The sequence below is a fragment of the Phaethon aethereus genome (assembly GCF_964289735.1).
Source record: "Phaethon aethereus genome assembly, chromosome: 3".
NCBI classification, from domain to species: Eukaryota; Metazoa; Chordata; class Aves; order Phaethontiformes; family Phaethontidae; genus Phaethon; species Phaethon aethereus.
In genome coordinates this window covers 10,866,154-10,885,948 of record NC_138576.1, presented here as the reverse complement: position 1 = coordinate 10,885,948, position 19,795 = coordinate 10,866,154, and the positions used below count along the sequence as shown (strand labels likewise).

At 44.1% G+C, this 19,795-nt stretch overlaps 1 protein-coding gene across 1 annotated transcript in view; it reads right to left on the bottom strand.

Moving 5' to 3' along the window:
- HS1BP3 (HCLS1 binding protein 3) overlaps nucleotides 1–19,795 on the bottom strand; it is a gene marked incomplete at both ends in the record, with an annotated part of 50,357 nt that overhangs the window by 5,047 nt on the left and 25,515 nt on the right. The window contains 2 exons of the mRNA XM_081997089.1: nucleotides 6,126–6,261; nucleotides 6,773–6,924. Of these exons, the coding sequence (XP_081853215.1) occupies nucleotides 6,126–6,261; nucleotides 6,773–6,924 (288 nt within the window). The remainder of the gene's footprint in view (nucleotides 1–6,125; nucleotides 6,262–6,772; nucleotides 6,925–19,795) is intronic.

The window sequence follows — 19,795 nt, the reverse complement described above, 5'->3', positions numbered from 1 at the left end:
TCTTTGTCTCAAAACCTGCTTTTCAGTGCTGTAGTGATAGGCAAACTGTTTGATCCACTGCCATTTGATCATGTGAGACACAACTGTCTCTGGAAAACTAAAGAGGTAAAATGCAAAACGCCTCAGGCAGAGACAGAAACAAGGACTTCTATTTCCTGAGAAGCAAATGAATTGTTACAGTGCGTAACTACCACCATATGTAACTCCAGGCCAGGAGGAGGAAGAAAAAAATCAAGCAACTGTTCTGAAATAACAAGGAGATTAAAAGAAGAACCTTCCCACCCCCCATCTTTTTATAGACAGTCAGGCACAGAATCCATGTAATTAATCATTCTCTAATTAGTCTCTTTCTTCTTCTGTAATGGCAAAGCAGCACCACATTGTTTAAAATTCCTGCCATACTGTTGTGCTGATTCACTGACTCTGTTGTTGGAAAATCTCTTTGTTTCCAGATACAGAAAGCAATCAAAACCCCTACTGAAGAAAGGCTGTCACAAAGCCCTTTGATATGATGGCTAGCATGTGGACTTCAAGAGAGTAAATGAGTTCTGACTTGGAGACAGACGCAGCTGCCATCAGAACACCAGTAGATGCTACTTCTCTAAACTCTGTCCTGTCTGTCTGGACAAGATCTTTGGGACAGGAAAGACTATGTGCATGTACAGCATTGAGCACGATGGGGACAGTGACCTCTGCTTGCTGGGAATGCTCAAATGAGGAGAATCAGTAACGAATGCAAGAGACAAAGACTCCACAATTTGCTAAAAGTATCCAAAAGGATCATGCTTGAAGCTAGGTTATGCAACTCACAGCAGTTCTTGCAGAATAGACTTTTATCTTTCCCTATCTTATTATCAGTGTCTTTATTTTGTCTGGTGTTAATTCCAAGTATGAGAGATGCCTTAGTGAAGCCGTGGGGAGAGGTGTAATATCACATATATGACTTGGGAAAAGACTTGTGCCCCAAAATAGGCAGGAGGCTTTGAAGTATCTGTTGACCATCACTTCTGCTATGGAGAGTAGAGACAGCATGACATCTAACAAGGCCCATGGAAATTATACAGGACGGAGTTAACCACAGGAGTGCAAAGCACAGGAGGCTGTGTAGGAAGTATCTCCCCTCCTGCTCCTGCTTTCCCCTGCAATCCATTACAGGTAAATTCATACAGATAAATTCATTTTAACCAGTGCCAGGAAATATGTCTGTACACTGGAGCGTGGGAATCTGTACTGTTGAAATGCTAGAAGAACCACTGCTTTTATACAGCTTTGGAGAAAAAGAATTTATCTGCTTAATGAAAGCTACTGTAGACAAATCAAGGTTCTTTCCCCACACTCAGGTCACAGAAAGCAAGGGAAACTGCTGTTTGTGGTCAGGAAATTTCTGACTCAGTTATTGGAACCTCCTCTATCACCTGCCCATCACCCACACAACCCTCTGTCCAAAGGTTCTAGAACCCTCTGGAGGTTCTCAAAGCTCTTCTCCCAACTATGGTGCTGCTCTCATATCCTCAGGACAGTGAGAAAGCACTTCTCATCATGTGGTGCTGGGGGTGGTGTCCCATATGACTCCTGGCTAGTCTGAAGATGTAAGTGTTGCTCTCTGAATTCAGCATCTGCTGGTGGCCTCCTGAACGCAGAACATACAAACTTTTTCTGCTTCAAGAGTGGCAACAGTTCTTTGGCAAACCTGAAGCTAACAAACCTGCTCAAGAAGCTGTATGGATTGAACGGTGGTTAGAAATGGCCATTGTTAGGATGTGGTTTCACAAACAGCTTCAGCCTCTAACAATATCATGCTCCTGAAAGGGTCATCACTCATGGCACAGCTCGCAGATGTAATTACAGGTTGATCTGTATATACAGACAAAATTTGTCTTTTAAGGACATGAGCAGGATGATGCAGTTGTAGTGCAAAGTTAAGAGCTGGACTGTCCCTTTCAACACCAACAGTCTTAGATCAGCGTAATCCTAAGAAAGAATACACCAGGTCTACCACCACCGGGGAGCAGAACTGTGATCCTGCTGCTGATGCTGTTCTCAGCACTGTAAAAAGGAAAATCTTATGACAGCTTCTTCCTTCCAGTTCAACTCCCTATTCATTATCAAAGGTGAAGTTAATTAAATCTCTCCTAAAAAGCTGCTCAGATAACTGCAATAATTATTTCAGGGTAGGATGTGTGATAATTTACGTAATTATGTGGGCCCACAGAGCTGCTGCAACATTCACATAATCAATTCTAGCACTGGTTTTCCACAAAAACCTGATCCATCACACTAGGCAGGCACAATTTAGACTAATGAGGCAGAAGAGGTCCACTGCAGTCCTGCTGCATGAAAACTTAATTTGCACATCTGTGGCCACTGGGTGGACGGAGATGAGAAAATAAGACAGCATGACAAACCACAATGGATGAATTTGCAAAATACTAATTTCTACAGAAGTTGACTTTTGTCTCTAGCTTAAATGGAAATCAGACCTGAGGAGGAGCTTTGAGAGTGGAGGTAAATGGCTGAATGCATCCAGAAGGAATCTTTATAAGGTATGACGTGACCCAAGAAAAGGTCAGGAGAAAAGAGAAGCCTGGTCCTAAATCCATTCTCAAGGATAATACTTTTAACATCTGGGAAAGGGTTGATCGGCTACCCTGTCAAAAGCAATGGGACTCAGGACTTCTCGGAAGAGCTGGGGTTCCTCCATATCCCTGTGGTGAAGAGATAAGCCAAAAAGACTTGGTTACCTATCACTCCCTTTCTCAAAGCACATCCCATTAAGGAAGAGTATGGCCTGCTCCTTTTTTCCTGAAGGTAACATAATGGGACTTGACCTTGCTGGTTCCTACCACAGCAATTTATCTCTTTTCCACAAGTTCTGGAAGTACATGCCAGTACACTACTCTACAGGCACCTCACTGATGTATTATGGCAGACCTAGTGGTAGGAAAGAGTGCCTGCATCTACAGTGCCAGTGGTTTCTCCATCACCATCACTTAATGTTTGTTGGTAGGCCAAGAAATTAGTAAGCAGTAAAGGCCGTTCAATGGACTGGAAGAGGGAAGATATTTGTTTGAATGGACACGGGTATTTTGCCATAAAAAGAAATCCTTCATTACACTTACAAAGCAATTGGTTCTTCTCAAAGCTCCACACTTGTTAAGGTAAAGTAGGTGATTCTATTCAAAATAGTAATTCTCATTTCATTTGAGCAGGTATCCACAGAGAGCAGAGTCAGTTGGCAGTGAGAATGTTTATCATATTCTCTTCTCCCTCGTGTTGTGACAAGCACAGCCCATGCACATTTTGCAGACTCATTTGTCTCCATAACAGTCTCTTCCTCAAGAGTTACAAGTCACTGCTGGGGATTCACTGCTGTGCTGACAGCGCTGTGGTGCTACTGCTCCTAAAACCACTCAAGTACCATAAAGATCATGAAGGACCTGATTGCTCCTGTGTTCTGCTCTGAATATCATCTTTTTCCCATCTGCCTTTTGGAAGAAGAAGGTTTTTCCTTTCTCTGCCTTAGGCAGTGCTCTCCTATCTCCACCCATGATTCACTGGAAAGTACGTTTTCCAGTAAGTCAGACACTTCTCAGATCTACCACCTGCATGTGATCAGACCATTTGGTACAGGCTAATGCACACTAGGTAAGTCAAGAGCTACCACATCTGCATTATTCAGCTAATCCATCTGTGTACAGTGAACACATCTAAGGTGTCTGGACCTACCACTGACCTGCTGGTGCATCACAGCTCAGGCCAGTCTTAGGTCTTGACAAAATGGGTCCACGCAAATTTTCTGTGTGGTGTAACAGAGTATGTCCAACAGACCAAGATGTTTGCCAGTTTTCCTCTAGTAGCTTACCCAGCTCTACCCCACTAAAGGAATGGGTTGTCACATTTTGTCCCGCTTTGAACTGAGGGCAGGGGAGAGATCTCCCCCTTTGGGAGGGGAGAGGGATTGTTGACATCTACAGGGCAAAGGCAAGATTTATTCTTAGGCCTCAACATATGCTCAACTCCCCGTGCCAGGAAGATTGCAAGGTTCAACTCATGCTGAATATTTCCTGTCACCACAAAGGGTCACTGCCTGGGAAAGAGACTGTGGCACTGCCCTGCAAGAACATCTAACACCAGTCTGGTGGTAAGAGAAGGTGGGAGATGATTCAAATGTTGCCTCTACATTAGACCTGGCAGTTCTGCTAAGGCTTCCAGCTAAACAGAAAATAAAGTGCACTGTTCATTACCACTTCAGAAAGTTCAGCTACAGGATTTCAGGTGACCACAATGCATTTACATACAGGCAAGGTGAAATATTTACTGGGTTAAAACAGTACTGCCTCTACTGTTCCCCTCCTTTAACGGCTTCTCCTTTACCCCCAGTTGCCTTGCAATTCAGCCTACCAGCTCTCTATGATGTGCAGATAACACTGAACTAGGTTTACCAGAGGGATTTCAGAGGGTGTTAGGCACCTGAACAGGTCAACAGATCCTGACTTATCTGTCTATACCTCTTGCACAGCCAGGAGTTGCCTCTGGCTTCCCATAGCAACTTTCCCATTGGACCGCTGGCATGATTTTCTGCTTCATTACATGTATTCATTTCCAATTGGATCTTGATGACTTGTCAACTACTGAAAGCACTGGGACAATTCAAGAATAAATGAAAACTACTGGAATTTAAAAGAAATTGAATCTTTTCCCATGGATTTCCATTACCATCTGGGTGTGCTGCTAACATTAATGACCCCAAACTGATCTAAAAGCATGGTCTATTGGTCTCAGAGCAGACTCCAGAGATCTTTCTTTGCCACAGAGGAAGAGAAAACATATAATCCAAAGGATATTAACATGACAGATGGAGAAGCTCTGCATAATAATGCAAGGACTGTACTAAAACAGTCACTTCTCTTCTAGCTGTATGAATAATCTGGATCAAGCACTATATGCAGAGATTGCTAGCAGTGGAGAAAGCAAACACGAAAATATTGCAAGCGCATATGTGTTTGCTCCCAATATACCACAGCACTAAATCAGGTCATGTCCTGCACCATCAGCTTCTATAAACATCAGGTGGGCTGTCAGGATGTAATGCGAGATGGCACCCAACCCAATATAACCTCTGTTTAAATTAAGTCAGGTATTACCGCATGCGTAGAAAGCACTAACTGCAAAACTACGGGCTTCGGGAGAGGTTTGAAACCACACACAGATTCTCTCCCTGGGTTTAGCACCTGCTGTGGAAATCATACATCCTAACAGGAGCTGGCTGGCAAGAATTAGCACTGGAAGCAGGTTGGCCTCATCATTCAGATGCCAGCTTGAGGCCCAGAAGGCATGAATTTGACTCTCTACTGCAGCACGGGTTCCCTGGTGAAGCTGTTCTCTCTGAGCATTGGCTCCCTGCTTGATCTCTTGAGGATTATCAGTGCAGGCAGTCTGGCCTTGTGAGAAAGATGTCAGGAATAAAACACATTACGTGATGATACCTGCCCGTGCTACACTATCTAGGGGCAGGTAAGTGTAAGAGCAAGTACCTTATTCCCTCCTGTAACTCTGAGCTCTGGCCCTCCTTTCCACTAGATTAAAAATTAAATGCAGGGTGATAGAGATTTTAACAAGAGTCCTTTACAGCTATGGAGGTGTGCACAGGATTGATTGGAAGTGGGCATGGAGGTCTGTGAGCCACCAGCAGAAAATTATTTCTCTTGAGGCAAAAGTCCCTGATTTCACCACACTGAAGCTGAATTCCTCTTTGCTTCTGGGCTTTGTTTCTTGCTTTTCATAATTGAGGTCAGTTTTCAGCCCCTGTGGATCCCTTGCAGAAAGCAAGAAGTGTCATGCTAGAAACAAGAACTAGAGGGCATGCCTTGGGCCTTCAGGATCCTTCCTTTGGAGTCACAGAATAATACCATGTACTCTACCTTTTTCAAAGGGTCTTCCTGATTTCCTTTTAATGTGTTAGATTTCCAAGCTCCGTGACACATGCCTTGCTTGTGTAAGTACAAGTATTGATTCACAGTTAGTATTCAAAGTATTTAAGCTTTGCCCTCAATTTAATGTCTTTTGAGATCTAAATAACTCCTCAGATCACCTTCATTCTACACGAACAGATTTGAGGTGTTTACCTCAGCAGTTCCTCAGTGTCCTCCTCATGACCCATGTTCAGCACACACACCCTGTTCTCACAGGCAGCTGGCAGCAGTAGTGAGTCACCCAGTCTTACCACCCCACCAAGGTCTGGATCTTCAAATAATTTCAGATCTAGAAAGGAGAACCAGAAAATGCTGTAGTTAAATCATGCTACATAACACAACACTTGCCTTGCCACTAGATAGCAACTCTGGCTACTGGGCTGAAAAAAAAGATCATGTGAGATCATGTAGACAATTCTTTTTTTACAAGGACTTCCAATCCACAAAGTGCAGTGATAATCTGCACTCTCAGGACTTGGTAAATCTGCTTTCTTCTTCCACTCAACAGTAGGTCACATTACTCTTGTTAGTGTGGCACGAGTGATTCTGGGACAGCCAGTTCTCACAGATCTATAATACCCAAGCCCAAAATGTCAACAGTGAACAGCTATGGGAACTACAGGTCTTATTTATTCTTTCTGAGTGATTCTAGATGATTCTGCCTCAGTTGAAGATTTGTCTTAATGTTCACAAGTAATTTTTCAGCCTGTGTACTCTGTATCACTGCATTTTAAAAGCTCAGTTATACACATTCTTTAGATAAAACAATCTGTGTATATAAAAATACAGAATGGATTTACTCTCTTTCATCTTCTTCCTGGGACCAGTTGATGAGAAATCTTTTTCTGGGCCAAAGAGTCCTTCATCTGGATCTACTTCCTCTTCAAAAATGGTTAATTTGGGCTTGGCTTCTTTGGTTGGAGGAGCAGGTGCTTTCTTTGTTTTTTTAGTTCTAAAAACATAAGAGACAAGAAAGTCAGCTGCAATTCTTCATTTAACAAAAAAGTTTTATGGCTAGAAAGTCTCATAAGCTGAAAATAGATGGAAACTAGGAAAGCATTAGAGAAAGGTACACAGGCATCTGTTAGCTGCTGACAGGAACAGGATATTGAGCTGGAGGGACTGCTGGTCTGACATCCTCCACCTGTACTCTTGTTTTGTATTCTTAAGAACTATAAAGGAATCCAATCGGAACTGGAAAAGCAGGGCTCACAATGCTGTACTGTGCAAATTACCACCTGATCCCATTTGTTTTAAGCAGTTAGTCCTCCCACACAAAAAGCTTAAAATAAGAAGAGCAGTTCCAGCAACACTGCCATAGACAGACAGAAAAGGGGTGGCTTGAAAAACAAAGTGCAGGTTGGACCATCGCACTGATCCCTTTGGACAGGTTTTTTAACATCTCTTTGGCTCCATTTCCTTGCCAGTGCTTGCTGCCGGTTTTGACTGCTGCATACTCCTTCCATAAAGGTGTTAGACACTCCTCTCATCCTCCCCAGAGGAGACATGAAATGAAGACTACATCCCCTTAATCTGAAGCAAGGGCTGGGAGTTACTTCGTTGGACAGACTGTTATTTGCAGAATTTACAAATGATACTCAGTACTTTCTTGAACCAAGGACAGGATTAACTTCCTCTAAATTTAGTTTTCTAAAAATTTGACAGTGAGACAAAGTTAATTTTTAGGCTTCTTCTCAACTCAGTGGAAAGAGACAGGCATCTCCATAGGACAATTAATCCCATCTACTTTGAACACTGATATTTGGATGCAATAAATCTTTGAAGATCTCCTCCTCTACCCTTGGCTGCAGAAGGAAGCTAAAAATTAGTTTGGATTACAGGCCTCATTTGCACATGGCTTAAACAAGGAGACCTGAATCCTCTTCCAAGAGCAAAGTGAAAAGCATGTGCCTCTTGCTCTCATGCCTAGGAGTCACGTTCCACTAGCTGAAGCTACAAGGCAGCTTTCACAGTAGGGCAGCTTGAGTTATGAGGCAAACCAGATGGCATAAAAAAGAAAATTTAGAGAACAGGACAAAAATCTTTGGATGAAAAGTCCAATTCAAACTAAGCTGAAAGAGAAGCATTCCTTAGGATAGCATGTCCTTCCTAAGAAATTGCCATATTTCAGAGATCCTTACTCTTCGCAGTCATGGCCTTGCAATTTCTAAGGTAGCCCCTTTGAGCGCCTCTTACAAGATCTGATATTCTCCTTTGCAGAGAGCAGGTCAGGTTTCAGCCTACAGCAAACCCAATTATCAGCACTTAACATGCCATAGTCATCAAAAACTAAGAACAAGGTCAAAAGATTACACGTACATTCCAACTACATTAAAGAATCTTGTAAAATCCTCTTCCGATTACAGCTGCACATGCAAGAGTGGAGTCCAGTTACTTCTAGTTATTTTCACAAGGTTATGATCACCAAAATAGAACTCATGGATGATATTACCTTGCGACCAGCACTTCCGTCTCTTAGCAATAGGAAATGCTGCACTTCAGAGGCTGAAGAGCAAACCCCATGCAGAACTTAAATACGGCCTTGTTTGGAAACTGACCCTATTCAACACACTAAAGGTACCTGCAGTTCTCAGAGACTAATTTGTTAAGCTATTTATGATACAAACCTTCTTTTTAAAACTGGAGAAACTTCCATGGCTTCCGTTTTTTCACATTTGTATTCGTTATGGATATGCCTCGAGTGACTTCTGAATTTGAGCTACTTTTGAAAGGTCAGCTCCAAGGAACTGTCTCAAACTGAAGCATTTGTAAAAGAGCCTTCTTCCAAAACCTGACAAAAATCTAAAGTTATAGTATGTACAAGCCAGACAGCTTTCTCACAGGATTTCTACATGAACTCAAATTCATTGCTTTATTAACCGTGTTAAGAAATCTAACACTCAAATGAACCTAAGTATCAACGGTAAAGGTAAAAAATGAGAACCATCATATTTAACAACAGAAACAGAAGAACAGTAAGACTGAGTCTTTCAGAGATGACAAACTGATTAAAAATAGAATTAGTAGACACAAATAAATCCAACCTACTGGGGAAGAAGCAACCTGTATTTGCACAATTCACACCTTGCAAAGTATTCTTTGAGAAGCGGATGACAATATAGATGAGGATTTGCCAACCTACAAAATGCCAAAGTCTTTGACAAGATCCCTTGTCTGTCCAGGGAGCTACAACAGCTCTCCTGATGCGTAAGAGCCTGTTATGCCGCAGGTACTTGTACACATGAGCCACTATATTTCCAAGCAACAGCTCTCCACTCCAGTGAAGTTAACAAGGAGTTTACTAATAGTTAGTTAAAGTATTTGCAGCAAAGAGTACCAGAACGCTGGGAAATACTGAGGAAAGGGAAGAGAACCATACAGAGTGTCATAAGGAACAGCTATGTAAAACAAAATTAATTGAACTGAAAGGTCCTGGTAATAGCTCTCTGTTTAGTCTAGCCATCAAACTAGCCCACTTACACTGGCTCGCTTTCTGTTTTGCCAGGGGACTCCATTGGCAGTTACAGTGCATGGGGCCAAACCCACAGGGCTCGACTGCTACTAGTAGGAACATGAAGAAGTTGTTTTTCTGCCTTCAGGTTGTTTCCCCTCACTGGCCTTCTAAGGAGGCCACAGTCAGACTGCCAAGTAATTCCAGCATATCCATAGAGGGACTCTGTTGAGGTCAGTCTCTAACTGGGAAACAGGATTCCCACGGTTCTGTATTTAGCTGTGCCAGTCCAGGCTGTGCACTGCTGAGCAGAGGTTAATGGATGTGAAAGGGTAAGTAAAAAGTTTTGGAGCCTGTCTGAGGTTCTGGTTTCTCAATCGGCTTCAGCTGGCCTGAGTGTGTGTCTGCCTGCCCACTCATCCCCCCTTTATATATTCCTGCCACTTCCTAATAAGCAGGGGACCAGGGACTTAGTTGGAACTGAGCCAATCATGAAGCCACATGCTGGTAGGCATGCAGAGGAGAAGCTCCAAGGATAGCTAATTCAACGATCATGATGTGCCAGGGTGCAGTAAGCTGCTGCAGGGATGCAGAGAATTTTCTGAAGACAGAAATGAAGGAACATTTAGTCTCTCCAAGTATTACTGTACTCAAGACCTGCACTTCTTCAGCACCTTCTTCATACGTCACACTCACAACCTTGGCATCTGACATTTTGAAACTACCTGCATCCAGCTGGCAGAAGATGACCCGTGTCATCGCTGATTCTTTGTTGCTGAAACAAGTGAACCTTGGAGCACCACTCCAGTGAATTTTAAAAATCTTAACACAAACCAAACCAGCCCTAAAGATGATGTACCCTTTGTTCAGCTGAAGAAATTTCTCAAACCATACTTATCTAACCAGTTGAACTCACTGACTTCTATACACAAAGCACTGTGAGAATGACTCCAGTAACACTGCTGTCTTTTGCTCCGAGTCCAAAAGGAGCCAAACTGACTCCTAAGTGACTGTAAATAAAGACTGGCCTCCTAACTGACATAGACCAAAACTGGATGATCAAAAACCAAGGTGTTTTGATCACTACGATGACTCAACTATGATGAATCCACGTAGTCAGGCTGCTGGTGCGCTTGAAAATCCCACTGAGATTCCTTGCTCCCAAAATGATTCTCAAATCACCTGTGAAAATGTCAACAAAACTCTGTATGCAGAAGTCACTCACCTTCAAACCCAACCCATTTTCTGAGTGCAGTTCGCATACTGTTTATCGACACAATGTAGGTCACTTGTTTGGCAACCTCTGTGTCTCACTGGCACATCAATAATACAGAAAAGCTTGCTCGTCAGCTGTAGAAAACAGCGACAGGCATGACTAAGACAGTCCAAAGTCAGAAGGTTTCCAGACCTGCGTGTGTGATAGCTGTATTTTGACATATTGGACCTCCAGACCTAACGCTCGGTGACACACAGGTTAAATCAAAGACCATGTCTAGTGTGCTCAATACAGACAGGAGTCCCTAACCCACGCTCACTAATGGGTTAAAATAATGACTGTAATTATTCAGAGTAAGTGTAACCTCAGCACATAGGCGAAAATTTTTAGAATTTATTATTCTGAAAATATGACCATCTCTTTTTTATAGAAGTAAGAATATGCTCCAGGAAAGAAATGGTACAGTAATATAAATATTCAGAATATTCAGAATATATGTATTTATATTTTAGGTGTCCATGGAATTTTACAGGGAAAGAGCTCACTAATATAAATGAACAGCCCAGATCCCACAAATCTATGTTTAGGCTTGAACAAAAGAACTACTGCTAAAACAGCAGCAATATTAGCACATCTTCTTGAAAACCATTGCTGAAAAACAAAGAACCTATACACTAGTTCACACAGAAAACAAAATGTCATCTGCTGCTTTCTTGTCATTCAACAGTGCTCATTTTTCAAAGCTGCCTGATAATAACCAACAGGACAAAAGGGGTCATTCTCATCCGCTTGGGGCGAGGGATGCTGAATAGAAATTCTAAGCCCGTCAGCTCAGCACAGCCTGACTGCTAAGCATTAAGCAACCGTGACAAGTGCTGGCCACAGGGATATTTTACCTCACACAGTAATCATCTTCTTGTGGACATCGCAGTAACTTACAGTGTTTTAAACAGCCCTGACATATCCCGAAATAAGATAATGCATAATTGATGGAATAAGTCTCCTATTAGAAATCATGTGGAAGAAGAGCATTCAATTGCAGGCAAAGATTCTCCTCCTGCAGCCTCCAGATTAGGCCAGCCTTGGACTATTGTTCCAGCAGAGCAACAGATGGGAAGAAAGCCTGAAGGAAAAGACTTTCTAGAGTTCAGCTCCCATCTAGGCACCTGCTTTTGTGGAGAGATTTTTCTGAAGGGCTCAGCACTCTGAAGTACTTGTTCTTCCTAAAAGAAGCTAAGCTGTTTTTATAGTCTGCCCTTAAGCTTTCTGATTTTATCCTTTTTCAACACAATTTGAAAACAGATGGCAAGACCATAGACAGCCAACTTTTCTTTAGTATACAGCTCATTAGCAATAATTGTAACGGAGAAACGTTTCCTAAAAAGTTTTCAACTAAATAACTAATAAAGCACACAGGCGCTCATATGCCTGGCAAGGGAACAAGGGTTACAGAGTAGACTGCAAAGAAAAAGAATTCTCATAAAGGAAATTTCTTTATTGTTTTCCTTTCATTTTTTAGACTAAACCAGAATGTGAGACTTGCTGAAACAAGTTAAGGACAATAAAAGACAAGTTTCTAAATATAATCATGACTAAATTAAACCAGAGCAAGAACACTGGTCCAGAACAAGACAGTCATAACAAAGTTGCCAGTAATGATGTGAAAAAGCCAAAAATACTCACTAGCGTTATGGGTTTCATCTGCAAAGCAGCAGAATGGTACTTTCAGGGTTTCTGGCAACAGTGAAATAGTTCTTATCCTAATACTCATGTTAATGAGGCACATTTTCAAATATGCAGTACCAGAAAACACACACTAACGTGTTTTGGAAAAAATTAGACAGGCATCTTTCTGCACCCTGGATGTAACTACTCAATGCATTTTAGAACTTCAGGGAGGTTACAGAGGGGTAACAATAGAGATAGTTTAGAAATTAGAAAAGTTAGAAAAGTACAACACAAAGAAGCATGGGCTGCTGAGCATTGCCTTGATGTTTGGTAAAGTTTAAGGCAGGCAGATGATCAGGTATAATCTGTAAGTAATTAAAAGAGCATTCATTACTAAAGTCTTACCAGAACCATGCTGCTGCTTTCTTTTTATGAGCCTACTGGCTTGGTTAATAATGATATCTTATTCAAGGACTGACATGGCAATCCTGAGACTTCCCACCGTTTTCTTCCAAAGCAAGACCAGGACAATGAAAGCTCCTATCCTCCAGCTCCTGTGGACAGGGATCTTAAGCAGCACTGCAGGTACCTGCTTCTCTGTAGAGAGCGAGCCTGAGGTATCTCTGCATTAACTTAGGCACTCAGATGCTTAAGACAAGCTCCAGGAATGGGCCCATGTGAACCTCATGAGGTTCAACAAGGCCAAGTGCAGGGTCCTGCACCTGGGTCGGGTCAACCCCCCCATATCAGTACAGGCTGGGGGATGAAGGGATTAAGAGCAGCCCTGCTGAGAAGGTCTTGGGGGTACTGGTGGATGAAAAGCTGGACTTGAGCTGGCAATGTGCACTCACAGCTCAGAAGGCCAACCTGAGCTGGGCTGCATCCAAAGCAGCGTGGCCAGCAGGTTGAGGGAGTTGATTCTGCCCCTCTACTCCATTCTGATGAGACCTCACCTGGAGTCCTGCATCCAGCTCTGGAGCCCTCAGCACAGGAGAGACACAGACCTGCTGGAGCAGCTCCAGATGAGGCCACAAAAATGATCAGCGGTATGGAACACCTCTCCTGTGAGGACAGGCTGAGAGAGTTGGGATTGTTCAGCGTGGAGAAGAGAAGTCTCTGGGGAGACCTTATTGCAGCCTGCCAGTACTTCAAGGGGGCTTCTAAGAAAGATGGGGACAGACTTTTGAGCAGGGCCTGTTGCAACAGGACAAGGGGTCATGGCTTTAAACTAAAAGAGGGTGGATTCAGACTAGATATAAGGAAAAATTTTTTTATGATGAGGGTGGTGAGGCACTGGCCCAGGTTGCCCAGAGAGGTGGTAGATGCCCCGTCCCTGGAAACATTCCAGGTCAGGTTGGATGGGGCTCTGAGCAACCTGGTCTAGTTAAAGATGTCCTTGCTCACTGCGGGGGGTTGGATCTTTGAAGGTCCCTTCCAACTCAAACTATTCTATGATTCTATGCCTCAAGCAAGGAGGAACGAAACCAGAACACTCTCTTTTTGGTTCTCCTCAATGGCTTTGGTGAGAAAAAGAGGAAAGTATTCTGTCTTGCTGTTCAGTTTATGGATTAGTAAAAGAGCTACAAGGCAAGCATGATGATAGCAGTGACAGGGCTTGGTGTATACAAGCTTTTATTATGCCCCAAATTCTTTTTATTTGTAAGTTTGGTAGGACTTGATTTCAAACTGATGAAAGGAGAGAAACATTGATTTTTGCTCTGCTTCCCTCTTCTGGAGCACCTTCTATTTTCTCTGTGCCTAGTCCTTGCAATTTCTGCCTAGTATCATCCTATTTCCCTTTTTCATCCTTCCTCAATCCATTTCCCCAAATTTCTGGCCAGGCACTTCCTTGCTCTGTCTCTAGCATCTGCAGTATTGCTTCATCCTCCAGACTGACAATTAGGTCTCCTCACCATCTTCAGCCCTCTTCTCCCCCCATCTGCATCATGTACCTCTTACCCTCCAGACATAAATTCCAGACTCTTCTTTTTCTGCTTTAACTCTAAAGATTACGATTGTTGGTCAAATTATGCTTTTGAAAAAGGCCACAGGCTGTAACTGAAGGAGAAACATGAAGCTGCAATGAGAACGTGGGAAAATGCAGAAGGAAGGGTAAGGAAAAAAGAGAACGAAATTAAGCAAGATAGCAAAGGAAGAGAAAGAGAAGAGGTTGAAGCTGATTACAAATGATAACCAGCTGTAACTGCTGACCACCAGAAATAAACAAGGATGCTTACTGTTCAGTTTTCAATAAAAGATAAAATTTGTGTTAAATTGTAAAATCTTTCTGGATAAAGGGAGCTTTATCAGGAAAAAAATTAGGATTAGCAGTTTGGACTTGAACTCTGACAGACATTATTCCTTGATCTATTTCCTTTAAGGTTACTATCCAAGCTAAAGGAGTTACTTGCAGGAATAGGCCCTAGCATTATGTTTTGACTATAAAAAATTATACTCTAAGAAAAAAAAAATCCATTCTCTTACACTAATAATTATTACAGGTCTACAGCTCCAAAGACAGAAAATTCTTGGGCAAGCACTGTGTTGCATGCCTGTAAAGTGATGTCTTCATGCAGTATAACTCATCAATAAAATGTGTGACATGACAAGAATATAAATATGACAACTGTAACAAAATCAACCCGCCAACATTGTCCCTTTATGAGACATTCTTCACAAAATGTCCTGAGCAGCTTCACAATCAAAGTCAACCAAGCTGAAACAAACAGGGTGTGAAAAAAACTAGCTAGTGAGCATGTTATCTGCCACATGCTCAACAGATTCAGGACCAAACCCCCAAAAAAGACGGCTTCACAAATAGGCAACTGATGGCACTGAAAGTATCCAACGCCATGGTAAGAATTCTTACAACTAGCAAGTAAAAGTGACAAATGCAAACAGCAACTGTTCTGGAGAAGTGATTGGTTTCTTCAACACTGAAATGGTGAAAAATGCCAAACACACACATGAAAATACCAGTGTAGCTTGTTAGACATATTTGAATAATTTCTGGAAAAGCACTGAACATGTGAATATTTGATGCCTCATTTCCAGAAATGTTGGGCACTCACACATCTAAATCATAGAACCATAGAGTCACAGAATGGTTTAGATTGGAAGAGACCTTTGAAGATCACCTAGTCCAACTCCCCTGCCACCTTTCGCTAGATCAGGTTGCTCAAAGCCCCGTCCAGCCTGATCTTGAATACTTCCAGTGATGAGGCACCCACAGTTTCTCTGGGCAACCTATTCCAGTGTCCCACCTTGCTTATTGTAAAAAAATTCCACCTTATGTCCAATCTAAACCTACCCTCTTTCAGTTTAAAACTGTTGCCCCTTGCCCTGTCACTGCTGGTGTTGGTAAAGTCAAATCAGCAGGACCTGCAACTGCTGGGTGCCTACCCAAGGACAGGCAGCCTGACTGTTCCGCATCTACTTTGCAAAGGTTTAATTTTGAGCTACCTAATCTTTACGTCCTTGCAAACAGAATGCCATCATATCCAGCAGCGTCTCCTGCCGCCTATGTTTGACAGCCTCCCGGCCTCACATTGTGCTCCTCAGGAGGAGACAATTTCCCCTGTGTTGCTGCATCACATGAACTCCCTCCTCACCACATCCAAAAGCAGAACAGGTACAAGAATCCAGGCTGTGGGCTCAACTCTAGTCTTTCTCTGCCTGTGAACAGGAGAGCCTCAAATGGATAGTGCACCAAGAGAGGATGTTTGCAGCAAAAAACTTCTGGCCTCCCTAATCCCAGAGGCTCTGTGTAAAACTCTGTCTGAAGGGTACCCTTCATTTTTTTGCCTGGTACCTGCACAGTCCCACCCCAACCTACAGAAAACCTCTAGCAAACTACAGGTGATGTTCCAGTCTAAAATTTTGCCTGACGTACCTGTCGCACCACACTTAGAGAGCTCACGAAAAGCCGGAGAAGGGCCGACTGCGGAGGCAGCGAGCAGATCCCAGCAGCAGCCGAGCAGGAGCTGCACTCAGAGGCAGACGGCTTCAAAAGCGCAGGGGCTCCAGGGCTCCACAACACAGCCCGGGGAGGGAATATGCGACCGAGCCTCACTCCCCACTGTGTTCCCTCCCCCACATCCTGCTGTTCCCAGAGGTCACTTTTTTCTCTCGGCTGCGCCGTGGGTAAGACAAACCTCTCACCGTGGCACAGAGGTGACTCCAAGGGAAGTAAAATAGAGAAGGAGACAGCGCCACATTGTCGGAGCTAAATGATACCGCTGTGGCAGACGCAGCCCTGCGCTCCGGCTGCTGCCCCTCCTGCTGATCGCAAGATCAAAACCTCTTCCATAAAAAGAAAGCAGAGCTTTCCTGCCTAGAGGTTTGTTGTGTTGGGGTTTTTTTGTAACAGAGGTAAGATAAAATTGCTCTGGGTGAAATATTCCCCAGGCCACGGATACGCCTATTGCAGGAAGCCATTCCACTTCTGATGTAGCAGATGCTGCTGGAGGTCAGGCTGTAGGAACAGCCACACCAGGGAGCACCGGAGACACAGAACTCTCCCTCCTAAGCGAGGCACTGCTGCGCTGCAGTGGCGGCTGCCAAGGGGCTTCTTCCTGCTGCAAGCAGAAAAATATCTGACATAGTTCTCTGTTTTTTTTAATTGGATTCCTATTTATGTTTTTATCACTAACTGGCCTGACTTCTCAGCATACAAGCTTTTGCAACAGAAGTAATTTCAGGGGCTGGGCACGGAGCGCGGGGCACACAAGCGCTGGCTGTCGCACCGAACAGACGGGTTCAGCGGGGGAAGCACCGCGAGCCCTCGGTGGAGCACAGCGAGACCGGGCGCCGAATCGCAGAAACCTGATAAACGCAAGCAATTCATGAACACGTGACTAAAAGAGGAAGAAATAAGTGGTTTTTACAAGTGTTCTGGCTCATGCACGAAATCCAGCTCAGCGCTGGTGTTACTTAACAGTCATGATAATACTCTAAAACCATAGCCAAAATCATTCCCCTCCCATTGGCAAAAAATCTCTCGGAGATCAGCTCACCCAGAGCGACACTTGTTATTCCCACAGCACTCTTCAGAGATGGCAGATGGATGATCTCAGCAAGGACTCCAACTAGCATCTCATATCCCCGGAGAATGACTTGACAAGCGACACGAGCCCGCAGATCCACCCAGCTGGTTCACTGCAGACCCTGCCGCTCGCTCCTGCCTAGCCACCCAACGGGGGGCTGCTGCCAGCCGGCCCCCTCGGGGCTGGCCGGGTTAGAGACGCTGAAGATCCATGTGCTGCAAGGGACGCGGCAGGCAAAATGGATCAGGGAACACAGACTACGGGTAGAAATGCTGGTAAATGTCTCAGGCTCTCAAGTCCCGGACAAGGTGAGACCTCAGGCCCCTCCAGGGACAAAAAGCAGCAAGTGGACAGTGCTCTATTAGCCCAAGGAGAGCTCTCTTCAGGATTAGCTGCTGTCGACTCACGGTGTGAGCTTAGGTAGGCAACTTGACCCTCTGGGCCAGTCTGCTGGCTCACAAACCCTAAATGGACTCAAAGTATATTAAAGTGACACCATTTTACATCAGTGGAGAATCTGGTGAAATTAAGACATCTAGTAAGCTGGAGAGATGTGAGGAATTAACTGAGGTTTGGTAAGGGAGATCTTTTTGAATACACGGGGGGAGCAGAAATTATGTCACTAATCTGTGTCAGTGGGAGGGACCAGTGGAAAAGTGATGAAATTGTGCTGGTGACAGCAGAGGAGTAGCAATTACAAATAACTGCACAATGTTTTAGGCTTCCACTCCCCGGTGTTACAGTGGCTGTGGCAATGTTGGAGGAAATAATGATAATTTCAGACAGGAAACACAGACCCAGGACATTTCAGGATCTGGATTCATAAGGAGAAATGGTACAGGAGACCTTTCACATGTCACATAGATAGCACAGAGAACCAACACCACAGGATCAGTGTGGTTGTAAAAATACAAATATGGCCAAAATGCCCGGTGCTGATTCATGGGGCTGCCTTGTGCCGCTCACCGAGCCTCTCTGTGCTGCCCACCCAGTCCTTGGCCTCAGTCCTGTCTCTATTTGCCCTCCTTTGCATCCCCAAGGGAGGACACTGCTACCTGCCTGTGGTGTGTCCGAGGAAGGGAAGGGTTTTGAGGCTGCCCACCTTCCCATGGCTGGCAGAATTCCACAGCAGAGGTGCAATGAGCACAGGAGGCACACACACCTCCCCTGCTGAAGAGCGCTGGGGCAGGACTGTACCCATACTACACAACACTTGGCCTTAGTCTTCCTTTGCTCTGTGTGGTGCCCTGGAATTGTTATTTATTCTGCATCCAATTTTCAGTTCAAAGTTCTTGAAATAATGCGAGGGTTGGGCTAGAGCTCTGCAAAGGCATAGCCTGAAATGGAAGGAGCTTATGACATGCTTTGGTCAGAGAATAAAGTCATGTGGTGGTCTCTGAAGGAGCAAAGGTTGATGAGATGCTGCCATAGGACTGTGTACAGAGACAAACTTGATTCAGTCTTCTCCATGTCACCTTTTGGAAATGGTCCCTGTGAGGGGTCCTGGGTACCAGTCCCTCCCAGGAAGAACAGATAAGCAGAGAGCAGAAAGGACACTGTCCTTTGCCAAGTTGTCCATTTGTCTGCAGGGTTTAAGGATACCGTGGCATCCTTCATCCCATCCATCAGTACCATCCGCCTGGCAGTGCACCACACCACCATGACAGTGGCAAGCAAAGGTGCTCTGCTGCCAACAGCTAAATGACTGGCAGACTGAATAAGTTCCTCCATGAGAATAAGGGATACGACAGGCTGGGTTACATCTCCCACCACCTCTCAAGGGCAACTAAAACAATGCTTATTGTCAACAGACTGCAACGTTTGGATAGCCCCCAAAGATCTCACAACTTTTCAGAATTCACTCTCTCTGCATCTCTATGTGGTGGGGGCATGCCAGCACTCTTCTTTTACAGATCAGGAATGGAACATGGTCCTGAAAACCAGAAGCGAGCTGTCTTCGGCCTAAACAGGATGTCTTTGTAACAAAGAACTGAAACTAATTCCCCTGAGACCTTGGTCCAGACCCCTGGACCACACACTTCTCCTTCCCGTTTGAGCATCCTGCATTGTGTGGCACTACCCTTGCCTCTTGGCGGCACCGCTGAACAAATAAAAACAACTCCAGTGAGGTCAGGGTTTGCCGTAACAGCCCCTGAGGGAGGAAGTGAGGGTTAGCCCTCAGGAGCCTCTTAAGAACTCATTTGCTTTTTTTTCATATTACAGGAACAGTGGGGCCATGGCTCTGTCACTCATAGCCAAGACAAGAAAGACAGATGACTCTGGAACAAGTTTCCCGGACAAGATTGTTACACACAGCAACAGCCTATGCTGGCAGATAACCCATCACACGGATGAAAAATGAGATGTCTTTAGCAAATGGGTCTAGATAATGTTGTAAGGTGGTTTTGAGGACATGACACCGTGTTCTGTGTTTAATGATGCC